The following is a 17,282-nucleotide window of genomic DNA, read 5'->3' on the forward strand; positions in this document are numbered from 1 at the left end:
TCACTACTTTTGGAGCTCCTCGGGTGGCTCGTACCTCTCACACTAACCTAGGACGTCAAAGATTTTCTACCATCTTGCTTATTCAGTCATGTGATCTTATTGTTCTCTTGTCCTTCGCTTTCGTGAAAGCAAAGGGACATTAAATCTCATTTCTCTGTCCGTCTGCAGTCAGTCAGTCTGTCCGCCCGTCACAAAACTTTAACCTTGCCCATAACTTTCGATTTAAAGGAGCTATAAGTTTCATATTTTACATGTGTATTCATTGTAACAAGACCTTTCTTTGTGTACCAAATTATTTGACCTATTGTCCTTGACCTTCGAGTTTGACCCAATTTTATATAAAAAAAATTTAACTTTCACTTTGGCCATTACTTTTAAACGGTAGATACTAGGACTTTCATATTTCATGTATGTATTCTTTGTGGAAAGCCTTTCATTGAATACCTTAAATTTGACCTTTTGACCTTGACGAATTCCGTACTGATAAAGAAAACCTTGGTCAGAACTTTTAAACGGTAAGCCATAAGGGCTAGGGCTCTCATGCTTCTCAGTTTGACCTACTTTTAAAAAACAAACTTTGACCATAACTTTTGCAGGATTAGGGCGAGGGCTTTCATACGTCACATATTTAATCCTTGTGACAATACCTTTCATTAAATATCAACAACTTTGACCCTCTTACCTTGACTTTGGAGTTTGAACTACTTTTTAAAAACTTTAATCTTGGTCATAACTTTTGAACGGTAAGGACCAGGGCTATCATATTTCACATATGCTATACTTATTACAAGACCTTTCTTTAAAAAACAACACTTTTTACATTGGAGTTTGATCTACGTTTTAAAAACTTCTCCTTGGTCATAACTTTTATACAGGTGGTCCTAGGGCTTTCATATTTGACATTTGCATTACCTGTGACAAGATATTTCCGAGTATGCTATGATTTCTGAAACCTTGCCCTTCACGATTTACCTTATTTTAAAAAAAATCAACTTCGGTGATAATTTCTGATTTAAATATGAAAGGGCGTTCATATTTGACACAATATGTCATTAAAAGACATCTCACCTTCAAAGACAAAAAAAGCAGTGGGTCACAATTCTTCAAATATGCTTGTTTGAATTTCATTCAAATTGCTATACTTTTGAAATCCGAGTTACTTTGTGGCACGCCCAACACTACTTGCTTTCAAAAGCTAATAACATAAAGTTGTAATCAAAACCTATTTACAAGGAAGAATAAGACGTATTATAAGAAATCTTTTTGAAGAGCTTCATGCATTGCAAAATATAAAATGAGTGACAATGCAGGTTTCGTCGGAGAAATATGGCGACCTGATAGGTATTACTCCACCTATTACATCCGAGGTTTGATTGGAGCGTAGCAGAGTTAGCCGAGGATTGCCAATTGTCTTCACTATAGTCTCAATCATTCAAACGCATGTCTTTATCAACAAATCAAAGCGGTTTTATGATCAAGAGTAATTTCCATTGTTTACTTTGTTTACATTTTTTCTTGGGCGACAATAGATTGCACATTGTTGATTACTTGTTGTGATTTTGTTTGGGGAAAATATTTATTCCAGTTGCAGGTTTTTTTATTATGAGAAATTCAATATGGTTGTAACTTAATAGTAGCAACCACCCTAATAACACGATTTTACATATCACGGCAGCTATCATGCGTATCCGATACATAAATATTACGCATTGCAATTTATACTTTCGGATTAATAAAAAGGTATTTTATATTCTTCCGGGTAATTATACTTCTTTAAAGCCGCAATATACCCATTTGTTATCTATTATTGATAAGAGGAGCGAATAGGAAGAATCACCAATTTACGTTGGGGTACGTTGGAACGGAATTGGATACAAATATGGCATTTAACTTTTCTGCCTTAGATCCTGCAACGTGTGATGTTATATGGCGCAAATCCATCATGGATAGAAACCCTGGAAAATGAATTCTTGGAAGAATATTTTACGAAGGTGAGAATTTACATCCAGCAAAATGTAAAAAAAAAATATTTCTAATTTCATATTAACATAGCAAAGAGAACAATGTATTTCATTATAATTCATATATTCATTAATTTAAATTTAGCTAGCAAATTTTGTTAAGGGTGAAAGAAACCTTTACCCTAACGAAATATATCCCCCAGAGTTTGATGTGTTCAGCTGGACTAGATACTGCAGCATTGACGAAGTAAGGCTTTGTACTAGGTCCATACAATATGATATCAAAAAATAAAGACGTCAAGATTAGCATCTCATAAATATAAGACAAGCGTTATATAAATACTTATTTATTGTAAGTTTCCATTCGAAAACAAATTTTTGACAAACCAATTGTGAGATGAAATGAGTTGTATATTTCATCATATAAATGCAATGTATTTATAGAAACATTCAACGAAAAGCCCCATTTTTCTTTTGATTGTTTATAACTAATCATTTTACAGGTTAAAGTAGTCATTATGGGACAAGATCCGTATGATGGACCTAATCAAGCAAATGGTTGGTGTTTTTTTTTTCGAATGTTTTAGATAGCTAAGCAAGGAAATTATCAATTTCTGTAAATTTGCACCTACTTTTGCAGCCTTACAATGGATTCAGGAATAGTTATAACTAATAAGCTGGTACTAAGTCTCAGTTATATTTGATGAACAACCATATTTTGAACTCTACATGTACATCAGTTTTTTGCATTAACAAACACAAATACACCAAATTACGGTAGGTCCTGAGATGAATTAATTAAATAACAAGAAAATTTAACATAAATTATTTATATAAACAAACAAATTTGAAATCAATGATGGTGCCAATAGGTGGCATTTAATTTCGCAAATTCCTTGTTCTGTAATAAAAAAAAAAACTATAGGGGTAACGAACAGTAATGAAGCACTATAGTCCTTAGAAATAACAAAGCAAGTAAAGATAAGAGCAAACACGGACCTCGCAGCTAGGATAACGCTGCCAGTAAAAAAAACCAAACTGCTCAAATTGTAGTAACTTCTCTGAACTACCTAGATATGACGTCATGATAGAATATGACGTCAAGTCACTGCATACCTGAGCTGAGATGATGGGGAAAGTGTCATAATTTTTACATAGCATGTTGTTTTATTTCGGGACTTGTTGTTTAATTCAAGTGTTAGGATTGTTTTTTTTTTTTTTTTTGAATCTCGAGTTGGCTGCTATGATGTAGAACATTTGAAATTTAAATATCTTTATTCCTTTCGCTTGTCCGATATGCACATATTAAAACAATAGTGAAATATTAAGTGTGAAACGCTCCCCTTATCTCTCTGTCTCTAGACCAAGTTAGAATTTATGAATCGTGTTTATATTGCATTTGCACAAGTGATAAAGAAGGACAAATTGAAGATATTCTGTGCGAATCTACAAGAGAAGTACATGTATGTCTATTAACTGAATATTCCTGGGGGATTGTGTGTAGTTTATCCATTTTTGTATAAATCGCTATAAAGAGTGGAAAATATCCCTTCTTATGTTGGTAAGTTGAATTTCTCGTACAATATTTTCTTCATGAGTAAAAATGAAACCTGCTCCCAGCACTTTCTATGTCCCAGAGATCACGATTAATTGATCTATATGACAAACTTTGCACAGTATTTTTGTTTTGCACTTGTGCCGAAGCGATTTTTGTGCAAGAATCAGGAATATCATAAATCTACGTCACGTGATCCACACAGTCATGTGACATCACAAAAATGCTTTAAAATAAATCCTGATCAAACCATTATCTCAAGTTGACTGCAATTCCAAACAAGAATTACATATTAAAATTAAATCAAATTAAAATCTAGCTAAAAATAAAAAAGTATACTTTTTAGACCTTTTAAGCTTTTGCACAGCCTTATCCTAACTGCGCTCTTAAAACATCGGAGGTCTGATAAAGGGCCATTTAGGAGTGGGCACAGGTCACACCCGCTCATTGTCATAATCTTGAAAATAGAAAAAAAAATCTACAAACAATTCAATATGTATATAATGGCCATCAACCATAGAACTTACGAAATGATTACTATGATAACTATGGATATCAAATCATTTCTGAGTGTTAATTTTCATTTATTTTTGTTATGACCTTATCCTTGATGTATCACATTTGCTTTAGTTTTAAAGGAGTTTTATTAAACATTTGTATCTTCTGATACCTCGTATTTCAGGTTTGTGTTTTAGTGTGCCAAAAGAACAGAAAATTATTCCACGAAGGTACGATTTTCTTCATCAAAATGGCTATCTACTCTGATTGATATTCTAATATTAATAATTAAGACGCCCAAATTTGTACTTTAAGCGCATATTTATAGGCTGATTGAGCAATTCACGTGGCAAATCTAACGTTATTTAGAATCTCATCTTGACTTTGCATTCATTATGATTTTTTAAGCAATATATTATTTTTTTTTCAGTTTACAAAATATATATAAGGTCCTATCTGAAGACATACGGTCAGGATTTTCCGATCCCAAACATGGTGATCTTAGTGGCTTGGCAAGCCAGGGTAAGTTACACGTAATTTAGAGAATTCCTTTTTAAACATTGTTATTGAGATGGCAGTACTACTGCTTTGATCAGGGTTTATTTAGCATGTGGAAATCATTGTAAACATAATACATGGTATATGAAAATATTGAGACATTCATTTTCAAGAAAATTCAATAATATCAATACTGTGCAGAGTAAAAAACTATTGTGAAATTGTTTTAGATAATGACCTTTTGTAATTAGCTCTATTTCGTAAAGGACAGAAGAGCTTCCTCGATGGTGAGTTTGTATATGTATATCCGTCTAGACATCCTTTTAAATTTTGACATAATTCTTTCAAGAAACCACTTTATATTTAAGTCCGGTTTTGATATAAGACAATATACAAGTAGATTTATCTCAGAAAAGTGCATATAAAAACATCAAGTATGTATTTAATCAATTTTATTGTGGCGAAAATTGGGCACGGCTGTTATCCAGAGACCCAAATTATGAAAAGTTATTGGTATCTTTGGCAACACAACAAAGCAAAGATTACATAAATATTAAATATTCAAACTCATGTTCAAAGTTCATAGTTCAAAGGTCAAAGTTCACAAACACCATCTCAGAAAGTGGTAAAAGCCTTGACCCTGGGAGGTGCAGAGGTCAAGCACTTATTTATATATATCTAAATCCAAAGTTTACTGTCCAACTTTTATGAGTTACATGACTGCATATAAGGATAGTTACTTAGTGCCGCTGGAAAGAAACGGACAGCCGTACCAGATTATATAAATCAACATTATTTTTTTAATGTTGTGGTTAAAGGTAAGTTATTGGCTTCTGCAAATTTGGTGCATGATTTGCTCTTGGAATGAATCACTTCCATATGAATAGTTGTTCCTCACATTACTTTCACATTAAATCAAGCCCAGAATGGTGTGTGCCCGTAGAGGTAGGTCCTTGTGGTTCGAAAACCTGAGCGGTTCCTAAGACCCTAGTTTCATCAGATAAGCCCTGTCATGTTGAGACTGATATTCGCTCCAAGTCTTCCTCTGAAAGCATAAAAAACCAGGAAAGCAGCAATGTATTCTAAATGGGTGAGGTGGGTGGGTGTTTAAATTTATGATGCACAATAACAAGCTGGAAATTTTTTACCGACCCAAGATGATGCTGGAATATTGTAAAAGGAAGATGCAACCAAAGCGACCTCAGGTGTTTTTATTAAAAGGGGCAATAATCATTAATCAACTAAAATATTTGACAAGAACGATAATCACAATGTATTATAAGTATTGAGACTTAGGTGACAAGTAGATGAGTATATACATAATTTTGATTACCATTTTTAATTTCAATCAATGCCTTGGTTTCCAAAAATAGGATTGTTTGAGATTCCTGAAAATCCTTTACCTGATACAGGCTTTTTGAACTAGGCGAAGAAGCCTCTCTGGGAAGTAGGATTGTCTTACCCTCAGAGCTGAAATATCTCATTTATATTAAAGTGATAGAGGAAACTATTTTCAACACTGAAATTAGACTTGACTTTGTAATTTTTGTTAAATATGCTTGAATATTAAGAAACCACTTTAAAAAATGTGCCAAATAATGGAACTTGAGACGTAGGAGAGATAAATTGTTTCCGTACTACAGCGAAACATGCTTTATTTCATGATCTGCACATAAAAATAATTTCTAAAAAATTAAGCAGCACTTTATACTTATAAACTATTTTCCATATTGTTTTAATGTTATTGTTGTTTATGAAAATCAATATTACTAATTTAAAACTTTTAAGGTGAAATTTATAGCAGAGGGTCGGGACCCTTAAATGAAAATTTACATGTACGGTATATCACTATATGAAAAAAATTATATATTGTAAACAGTAAGTGTTTAATTTCCTATTTATAGTTAATTGTTTTACAATAATTTTCACCAAAATACAGTTTATAAATAAATCATATTACAAAACCCGAACATTTACAAACGTTTTGTATTTTCACATGTAGTCATGAAATAGTCCAGGTAAGATGCAAATCTTATACGGTACAACTTTTGATCCATCAGATATGCATTTCGACAAATTATGTCTCTTCAATGATACTAGTACTATGACATGCCGAAATGTTTTCTTTTAAGAGCATTTTTTAATTAAATCTTGGTGTTGAGTCCTGAGGGTTGTGTTATGCTGTCTTTTTGAATATTATCCGGATGTCCTACTGTGTATCCTCTTAATTTATACTTTGGCAAATTCGTACTGAATTCATGTTTATCTTTGAATGTGTAAAATTTCTATATTTACCATCCTTGATAGTTATAATAGTTAGTAATGATATACAGTAGTGCGACTTTGTCAAGTCAGACCTCGTTATGGTCCGACAGTGTTATAGTCCGACACTATCATAGTCCAAATTATCTATCAGCGAAAAACAGTATTGGCCCGCTCAGCGAAGATCCAACGTTGAATCAATGTTGGCAATTCAACTCAATTTGAATTCAATGTTGATTCAACGTTAAATTTTCAACGTTGAAAAGTCAACGTAGAATCACTATTGTGTCTAGATTGATCAACGTCTAAACCCAATTCAACCTAATATTCAACGTTTAAACAACGTTGTGTGCCTGCTGGGATCGTGTTTTGCAAAAAAAAAAATAAAAAAAAATGGACGTTTATTCGCTCTCTCAGAAAGACAATCTGAGGTTTACTTTAATGTGCAATTTGTTTAATACATATCGTCAGAAAAACAAACAGTTACCATAAATCACAAACCTATAAGCTGTAATGATTCATCGTCAACTTCCCTTACTTATGCAGCAATATAAGTTTATCTTCTGTACACGGAATTTATATATCTCAGTTGATTCGATACGCAAGAACATACTCTACGTATGAACAATTTCTAAATGGAGGTAAATTATTAACAAAAAAATTGATGAAAACAAGAATGTCAACACTTTTGTTCAAAGTCATTATTTCGTATGTTCTATGGTCGATACAATAACCTTGTCAGCAAATACAATTTTTCATTGAGTCAAATGCTTACTGGCGTTTTTCATACTGATTGTTAGTCCATTCTGTATACACTGAAATGAATTTTTTGTATGTTCTGATCATGACAAGGAACACACGGCGGATTTGACCGATAGGCAGGGGATGCTTACTCCTTCATGGCATTTTTGATGTTTTTGAGGTCCGACTTTTGGTCTTGAATACTTTTCGCTATATCGACATGTTTCTTTGAAGACGTTGTAATCGTTTAGATCCAAAGTAAAGTAAAGTATCATTAATGATTTTAATTTCAAATTTCATTTTGAGACTTTTTGAATTAAATTATAAATTAAAGAGATTTCCTTCCTCGCTGAGAATTGAATATCCTTAAATACAATATTTATCCTTTTATTGCCTATGATTTAAGATACATTTATAAAACAACATCACATTACTCTTTTAATTTCGTCCATGGTATCAGTCCTCCGGGCTTTGACCGATACCAACCGCTCTAGATGATACCAGGGTCAAGAGAAAAAATAGTTTTGTGATATTCTATATAAAGGCCTATTTTTTTCCTGGCAATTCCCGCCAAATGGCAATAAATCTTGTTAATATGTGAGATACATTTTAAATATCGGTTTGGATTATTGCTGCATTGAACGTTATTGACATGTATTTCTTAAATTGATACAAAATGCTTAAATGCAATTAAAAAAAAAATATAAATAAATAGTTTTTTTAAGACGCTGAACATATTTCGAATATTGTAAAACATAAACGATATTTGAAATACAAATGCATTTTATCTTCCTTCATTCCATACCCATTATGAAAACAATTAATATCAGAGCTTTGGTTTCAAATCCTAACTTTTGCCTCGGTGTTCCTTAATTCATTGACCACAAGGAATGTTTTAAGAAAAAACATAATCTATGAAGTCTGTATAAAAAAGAAGAAATGATAATATATTTATAGATAACACCACAACAATTTTGGATTTTGAATTTTCATTATACATAGGAGTGTTGCTTCTAAGTGCCTGCCTCACAGTAAGGAAAGACGAACCTGGGTCCCACAAAGGACAGGGTTGGGAGAGGTTTACTGATGCTGTCATATCATACCTGAACAAAAACAGGAGTCGTGTACATGTTATGGGGATCCGCTGCACAAAAAAAATTGATATCATTGATGAGGTGACTTTGCTATACACTTGTATCTGTGTTGCTTGATAAATTTTTGATGAGAGATAAACTTCTTATATAAAATCTTACAAAAAATCTGTTTTCTGAATTTTGAGCATTAAAAAGATAAAGTTTTTAAATTTTAAGTACAACATATTTTTTCTGTAATACAGTGAAATCACAAAATTTCGTGGGGGGGGGGGTAATTTTCTTTGTTTTCGAGATATGAAGTAACCAGCGAATTCATTTCTACAACGAAAAGTTTATGTCATATATAATTCATTTCTTCATCCAGGAAATCATATCCCAACGAACCCGTAGATCTTCCTCCTGCCACGAAAAGTTGACCCCACGAAAATATGTGATTTTACAGTAGTTGAAATTAACCTGACCTCCTAATCAATAAAGTGACGTTTTCAAATCAATGCTAATATTTTTATCAAAAAAAAATGTGAGAATGAACTTGATTGTATTTAAAAGCTAAAACGTAACATCAATTATTTCCCAGAAGAAATGCCCCTTTTAACATTCCCTAGTGAATTCAGTATAAAAACAAAGATCTCAAAATTTGTATGAAACAAGTAAGTCAACAAGGTTTAACTTGAAACTGATATTGATCATAGAATGAAAGAAGTGCTGACTTTAAATGAAGTTGTTTTATATGTGATATGATGCATTTTAGAATATTTTTGTTATAAAAACTTTTTGATTATTTTCAGAAGGATCATGTTTTAACAAGTAGCCATCCCTCTCCACTTTCTGTTAACAAAGGATTCTCCACCTGTAGGCACTTCTCCAAGTGTAATGAGATATTCCAAAAAGATGGGAAAACTACCATTGATTGGAACCTACTTCCATAACAAAGATTAATTCAGAAAGCGGGGATTTCCTTGATAAGACAATGTTTTTCATTGTAACATTGGAGCAATCCTTTCAATAAGGTATTCAATGTAAAACAATCATATCTTTTTTAACTAATAAATGAATAAATAAATCTGATATTTGTCATCTTGGGATTTCCAACAGATTGATAGAAAACCCAATATTCTCAAACTTTATATAGATTTGCAATTAGACAGTTATTTCAATGTTCTTTTAATATCATCTCTTTTGTACAATCAGAATAAAAATCGTAATATTGCACGTTTTTATACGAGTTCAATTTCTATTTGTAAAGTTATTTAAAATATATGGATATAACAAACAAAATTCAAGCTCAAAAGTACATGATGTCAGAAAGCCAGGACTTACAATATTAATGGGGCACAATACTAAAAGCTAAATAAAGTGTTAAAGAGTTAAAAAGTCGTAAGAAATGGTTTTACTGATTTTAGTATAACCTTGTAGTTTCAAATTTTCAAAAAAATCTTTGAAGTGTTTAAGCTTCCATATTTGATATACACTACAGGTATTTCTAGAGCAGTATGCTCAAGTTAATGAAGTTTTCCCCTTGCTGCTGTTAATATTTCAGTGACTATCCAAAAAAAATTGGAAGAACATTAACTGAAACCCGCAATGTATCTTAGTTCGTAAGAATGTTTAGGATATTTTTTGAATCCAGTATCGATACTTTAATTCAGAATCATTCTTAATGTTGCGAATATTATATTATTATCATTGCAACGACCTTATAAACAAATATTCCCTAAATGTTTATAAACAATAAACAAATGTTCCGTAAATGTTTCGTATACCTAATTAAAACCTGATAAATTTATAGGGCTGAAGGTGGCCCATCCTTCCCCAGGTGGGCATGAATTGAACAGTCTTCAATTTACAATACATATTCATATTTTTTTCCACTTTGCAGTGATCAATGAATATTATATAAAAATATGCAATAGGAATAATATATACACACTATATATAAACTACATACATTCATATTCTTAGGGCTGAAGGTGACCCATCCTTCCCCAGGTGGGCATGAATTGAACAGTCTTCAATTTACAATACATATTCATATTTATTTCCACTTTGCAGTGTATTAATGAATATTATATAAAAATATGCAAAAAGGAATAATATATTCACACTATATATAAACTACATACATTCATATTCTTACGTATGTGAAACTAAAATGCATTTGCATATTGAGAGTAAATGAAATATTTACAAAAGTTGTGACCACTAGTTGTCGTTATTTATTCATGCACGTCGTATCCATGTACGTCCCTATGTGAAAAGACCACAGATATAACTTAAGGAGAATGTAAAAGCGGTTAGGGGTCGGGAGGCATCCCTTACTGGCAGACCTGTAGTACCAAAAGACTAAGTTTTTAATATGCCCAGGCATTGCCAACAAGGTGAAAGTTTTGCAACTGGAAGTCCTGGATGTTGGAGGCAGAAAGAAAGGTACAGTTAGGTCATCCCAATAATGATTACGGATATCATCTTTAAAGTGGATGGGCATGACACATGGTAAAAGAGATCAACATTTGCAGCAGCAAACAAGGAGTAATTTCTGTACTTATTCTAACAGATTCTGACACTAAATTGAAAAGAATTTTGCACAGAGAAATTTGGTAACAGTCAGTTTGGAGGTAGTCGCCTAAACAAGGAAGGGTTACTATCCTGAATTATTTTTCGGAAACGGTCGATCTTGAATCTTCTGACATGTGAATATTCCTCTGGAGTTTATTGTATCATTTAAAGACTTCAGATCTTACAATGCATTTGTAAGACTAATCAAAAACAACTCCTTCATATATTGTCCGATGTTATATAACATAAAAAATTCAAAGTGCCAGGAATAAACCCTAGCTGTTTTGAGCAATTCTCTAAAAGTATGAAAAAAAAATGGTAAATATGCTTCCTTTAGAAATTGTAGCGTGTCATTGTACAAGTCTCAGTTTGTATTTGAAGAACTTCAAAAAGGTTTCCATAAAAGTCAAAACTTGTTTCCTTGTTATAAGAAGAATGCAAGATATTTGGGCATTGAAGGTAATATTTAACCTCTTTGAATATTGCTTTGAAATGCTAATCATGCAGTTCAGGGCCCAATGCATGCTATACAATCTGCCAGTGAAGGACAACTGCTTAACACGTAAAAATACCATATTTATAAATGATTTTTCTAAGCATTAAATGTACAAAGATTCAAAATGTAGAGAGTACACCGCATTGTCTCATGCCCTGTTGTAAAGGAAACCACCTAGACTGAGACTAGTTAACTATAAAACACTTATTGTATCAACATGACGGTCATTTAGTCAACAGTTTACCTAATTCACCCAGTTTATGCTGTTTCAAGAGAGCATGTCTCAATACAATTTCAAATGCTTTGCTACTAACTAAATAACTTACATAAACATTGTTAACCTATTATAAGTTGCGGAAAATTGTTTCACGTAAGCTTAAATGCGCTGTCAAACAACCATCTTTTGTAGAAACCCTTGCTGTTAAAGAATAAAGAGTACTTTATCACCTTAAACATGCTCAGAAAAGCGGTTATGAATCGTTCTCTAAAAAATCTTTAAAAAGCATGATAATAAAGCAACTGGTCTGTAGCTTTTTCATGAAGATCTCATACATGTCCAAGAACAAATATGATGTCGATATCGACGATATCGACAATATTATGTTGATATCGTATCGATATCGATGTAATCAGCACTATTAATTGGAAATACCTGGTGCTGTATTAGAGACTCTATATTATGTCGATGTCGTCGATATCGACAATATCATGACGATATCGTATCGGTATTGATCCTATTTGCACAATTTATTTTCACATTGAGGTATAACATAATTTTAGAAAGTCACAAGTGAAGTCCAAATTGATTCCTTATTGGATATAAAAAAAAATTAATATGATAAAGAAAATTTTAGGGTTGTTATTGTTTTAGATTAGATTAAAAGTAAGATATTGGATTAGTGTGAAAATTCTTGAAAATATTTTAACAATCATGATTCGATATCGACACGATATCATCAATATCGACGATATCGACAGTAAGGTAAAATTTTTAAACACAGAAGTGATGTAAAAATAAAGTTTTTATATTAGGATGAAGATTGGTAAAGTAATATGCTCTTAACAATCATGAATCGATATCGATACGATATCGTCGATATCGACGATATCGATGGCAAGTAAAATCTTCGTAAAAGTAAAGCATTTAAACATAAACACATTCAAAGAAACAGGGAAGGTATTTACCAAGAACTGAGCAAATATGATTCGATATCGAAGCGATATCGTCGATATCGACGATATCGACACACCAGGGAAAGATTTATCAAGAAATTTTTAAGTAACAGTAGTTAAAAACACCATATTAAGGATGAAAATCACAATTCCTAGATCAACCATGATTCGATATCAGCATGATATCGAGGATATTAACAGTAAGGAAATAGTCTTAAAACAAAAAGTATTGTAATATGCACATGAGAATATAGAACTATTATAGTAAACTATAAAAAAAAAAGTAATGTGTCGATATCGTAACTACATCGTGTCTTGGACATAACTCGAAGATCTTGATTCTCCTCTTCCCTTAATAGTTGCACAATGAAACGACTGCTTCCAGTAAGATGGAATTGTAACAACACAATTGCATTAACAGTTTTTCATTCAAGAACATTTTCGCCACTGAAGATATTGTTTTTATTTGTATCTCGATCATCACTAGGTTCTTGTCTGTATTTCAGTTTGCGAATGATCGGTGCTATCCCCGGTAGAGTAATTAAGCCGATGGGAACGTGGCCTTTATATTGAGCACACAACCTTTAATGTCTGCGTACTTCTTTTCAACCAACAATAAAACTCTTGTTCAAGCAAAGGATCATTAGATGGAGTTTATTTATCCTAACTACATATTGCAAAGACTTCAGAGACTCCTGACGGATAGCTGTACACCATGTCATTGTCCATGTGAATTTCAGGATATGCATGGGAAGATCTGCAGTTCCTTCTTTTACTTCCAAAATACGTGGATATATCACAGTCGGCTGCTTCGTCTAGGTAACGATATACATTACTTACTATTATATAGGACTTCTTTTCCAGATTTAACATATTTCTAAAATATTTTTCGGCCTATCTGTAGTTGCAATAAATTCTACGGACCATACCACTAGGTCTTTTCTCATTTTATTTACAGCCGCAGCACTTTTTCACATGTGATTCCTTCACCTCTCTTATCCATCCCGCGGTCATCTATGAAGATTATATCCAGCCTGAGCATGTTTTGCTCAGTGGACTTTTTTCCATCTAAATAAGACTGATCATGGCATTGCTGTTTTTAGGGAAACGATTTTAAACAATTTCCTATATATTCCTTTATTAAAATTTACCCCCCCCCCCCCAATTTCTGCCCAACCCGACACCAGGAGTAATCATTTAACCAATTTCAAGCTACACTACCTGAGTATGATTGCATATGAATATGATCATGCCTTTCCTACAAAAAAAAAACCCACACATTTTCTAGATATTCCTAAGCATAACTTCGATTACCAGTTGAAGCCTCACTCTACCCCTCCCCCTCCCCTCTCCTTTCCAGGGACCATAATTTGAACAATTTATACTACACTATAAACTACACTATCTGAAGGTGTTGTTGTTTTTTGTTTTTTTTTATTATTCAACACGGCTTTGCTGTTCTTAACAAATATAATCTTTCCCCTACATATTCCATATACCTTTCCCCTACATATGTAAAATGTTAACCACTTGTTAGGGATCTGCACTAAACCTGGGGGTAGTAATTTTAAATACTGTAAAACGGGAAAATTTTGCGCAATTCTAATTTTAGCGCCTTTGGCGCAAGGGCCCACGAGCGCTAAAATTTATTGTGCGCAAAAGGATTTCTAAATATCCTTTTATGTGTGTGGTCAAAGCTTTTACATAAGAACATGTAAACCGGAACGCGCGATTACATAATGTCGAAGGGCCATTGGATTTGATATACGCACTAACACTGCACATGTTCGGAAGACAGAAAGTTCTGCTAAATTATAATTTTATTTTACTTTTGTTACCTCTGTAGTTGTTAACCGATTATTATCATTAGCACCTTCAAAGTTTGGCTTCTTGGCATGTCAATCATCAATCGCCTCGAGGTAATCAATGCAACCAAGCATGGCGATTGAGCTTGCAGACAGTACCTAATTAGGTTTTTTTTTTACCGTTTTATCTAGGTAATTTTCACTCGATGCATGCATTGTTTTAATATGAATTAAATGAGTAAATACTCCATTTCTTTTAATTGAAAATAGAAATAAAATAAATTTTAACATTGTACCACGTTCATGTGAAAGCAACACGTACCGCGGTAAAGTTAACGAATGTTTACTGTTATACGGGAGTACAAATGTGTTTCCGTGCTTGAAAAATCAAAACAAAATATCACATTTATACATTTTACTGACAAGTGCAAGCGCTAAAATTTATTTGCGCCAATGCATTCCCGGTTGCGTTTGCGCTAAAATACGTATCCGCCAAATTTTCTTGTTTTACAGTATATTTTCACAATTTACTTCTAGATCAATATAAATTTCATTGTGAGCTAATAATGTTCGTCGACCTTCTTCATATTCTTTCTCTGTATGTATCTGTATATGGATATTTCTTCTTTATGATCGCTTGTTCCAACCCAGAGAAGGTGGTTTTTGTTGTTGTATCCAAGAGCTCTTGGTGCTTTTTTCCATCTTTGTTCGGAAAACAACACTGATAAGAAGTGACCGTCTTTGTCAATCATTTGAATTGTTTTACTATTAGCATCAGACACCAGAATGTTTGACAGAGCATCTACGCAGATTCCTAATGGTAATAGTCGAGATCTTGACAGAGGTCCTGTGAAGGAGAACTCATCTTGTTCTTCTGGTGGAGGTCCTGTGTAAGAGAAACGATGCTTGCCTCCACGGTCTGTCACTACTACAGCACGGTTCTGGTCAGACACAATAACATCTCCATTATGGTTTTCGGTGATGTATAAAGGGTGTTCAAACAGTCTCTGATCCGTATTTTCGTCTCCAATGACCTGAATGGGCTTTCCTTCACTGTTATATCTTACTACCTTGGCCTTTGTAGGTTTATTTTTTTCTTTCTCGCTTCTTAATATTCCAACTAATAGGTCTCCATTGGACGAAGAGCTGTAGACACACTTTGCAACCCATGGGTTTCTTACCTTTATAAGTGTATTTTTTCTTATCTTGTTTGTAGACAACTTGCTAATGTTATGATGTTTGTCTATAAAAACCAGATTTCCCTCACGAGTCACACAGTGTCCTCCTGTATCGTTGACTGTATCCATGTTATCTAACAGAAAGCATGAAGGAACGCCTCTTGTATTTGTCAAAATGATAAATCCACGCGGATCACTTACCCACACCATGTCTGTTGTCACACAGGAGATGTGACGAACCTCACTAACATAAACCACTGAAAATGAGTTCTTCAACACAGGTTTAGGCATCATTTCCAGCAGCTGCTCATTACTAACTTGTCTCTCTTTTGTCTCTATGATTTGGATTTCCAATAGTAGCTTAATAATTTCTCCCATGTTGATTTCACTCTTCAGAGAGAATTTGAAGGCATCAGGAAAATCATTTACTTTTGGAATTGGGGTTTTCTTTAGATATAGAAAGAATTGCACTGGTTTGTCTGACAACTGTCCTAATTTGTACATAAACGTTTCTGTTTTGATAATGTTTTTTTTTGGTTCTTGAAATCTAGATCTCATTGACCGTTTTAATTCATTAATATCATTCAATACTACATCAACAAGATTCTTTAGTCTCCAAGCTCTTTTCATCATGCTTTGTTGGAGATCAGATAATTCAAACTGTACACCTGTTTCAACCTCCGATTTTATATTTTCAAGAATAACTCGATTGTTTGGGATTGTTTCAGTTCTGATCTGAACAAGTCTTTCTATGTGTAGTTGTCTGAACATTATTTTAAATGAAACTCGATCCAGTATGTCATGGTTTTGGTGGTCATCACAACAACTGGCACAGATAAAACGTTCACATGACAAACAACATTTGTTTAACGTCTGGTCTCGGTGCCTTTCACAGTTGCCTAATTCATATATTATGTGGTCGACGTCCTTAAAACGATCAATGACCACATTGTGGTATTTTGTATCGAGGTCTAACACATGGTCTTCCTTACAAAAAACACAAAGATTTCTTTTACATGTCCTGCAATAGAATTCTACGTTCCCCTGACACTGAGAACACTGTGGAACACCAGTTTCCATCGTAGTTTTTTTTTAAATTCTTTTTCTCCTGATTCTAATCTAATTGTTCTGGCATGGGAATCTAGATAAATACATTAAAAAAATATATTTATTTATTTTCATTTAAGGGTTTCTTGTCACGTTATAGATAAGAATTATCTTGGCAAAATCAAATATATTGTGTGTATTACGTATACGATCAGGACACGTTAAAACTTTGACAATAACTCATTATTAGGCCCTATATTCTAGGCTCTTTCATAATAAAATACTGAAACGCTAAAGAAACATCACAAGCAGTAATCTACAAATGTTGAAATTTTTATCGAATGATTTTCAAAAAAGAACACAGTAAGGCTAAACTCACTTTTCAGAACATCAGAGATTTGATAAAATGTTAAATGTT

General features: G+C 33.0%; 2 protein-coding genes across 2 annotated transcripts; one reads left to right on the forward strand and one right to left on the reverse strand.

The window, feature by feature from the left end:
- Nucleotides 1-1,785: 1,785 nt before the first annotated feature.
- LOC134263301 (uracil-DNA glycosylase-like) lies at nt 1,786-9,794 on the forward strand. Its single transcript, XM_062745644.1, has 6 exons — nt 1,786-1,991; nt 2,107-2,208; nt 2,465-2,519; nt 4,199-4,244; nt 4,445-4,536; nt 9,398-9,794. The coding sequence occupies exons 1-6, from the start codon at nt 1,920-1,922 to the stop codon at nt 9,418-9,420; spliced, it is 390 nt and encodes a 129-aa protein (XP_062601628.1). The 5' UTR covers nt 1,786-1,919; the 3' UTR covers nt 9,421-9,794.
- Nucleotides 9,795-15,199: 5,405 nt separating this feature from the next.
- Nucleotides 15,200-16,897, reverse strand: LOC134263250 (uncharacterized). Its single transcript, XM_062745569.1, has one exon. It carries the CDS (start codon nt 16,895-16,897, stop codon nt 15,200-15,202), a length of 1,698 nt encoding a protein of 565 aa, XP_062601553.1.
- Between the last annotated feature and the right edge of the window lie 385 nt (nt 16,898-17,282).

This window comes from Saccostrea cucullata, unplaced genomic scaffold (assembly GCF_032062105.1).
Source record: "Saccostrea cucullata isolate Sc308-1 unplaced genomic scaffold, CSIRO_AGI_Scuc_v1 ctg3716, whole genome shotgun sequence".
Taxonomy (NCBI): domain Eukaryota; kingdom Metazoa; phylum Mollusca; class Bivalvia; order Ostreida; family Ostreidae; genus Saccostrea; species Saccostrea cuccullata.

Coding starts and splice junctions, on each gene's coding strand:
- LOC134263250 (XM_062745569.1), bottom strand. CDS start 16,897: ATGGAAACTGGTGTTCCACAGTGTTCTCAGTGTCAGGGGAACGTAGAA.
- LOC134263301 (XM_062745644.1), top strand. CDS start 1,920: ATGTTATATGGCGCAAATCCATCATGGATAGAAACCCTGGAAAATGAA. Junction 1,992..2,106: donor TGGAAGAATATTTTACGAAG/GTGAGAATTTAC, acceptor ATTTAAATTTAG/CTAGCAAATTTTGTTAAGGG. Junction 2,520..4,198: donor TGGACCTAATCAAGCAAATG/GTTGGTGTTTTT, acceptor CTCGTATTTCAG/GTTTGTGTTTTAGTGTGCCA.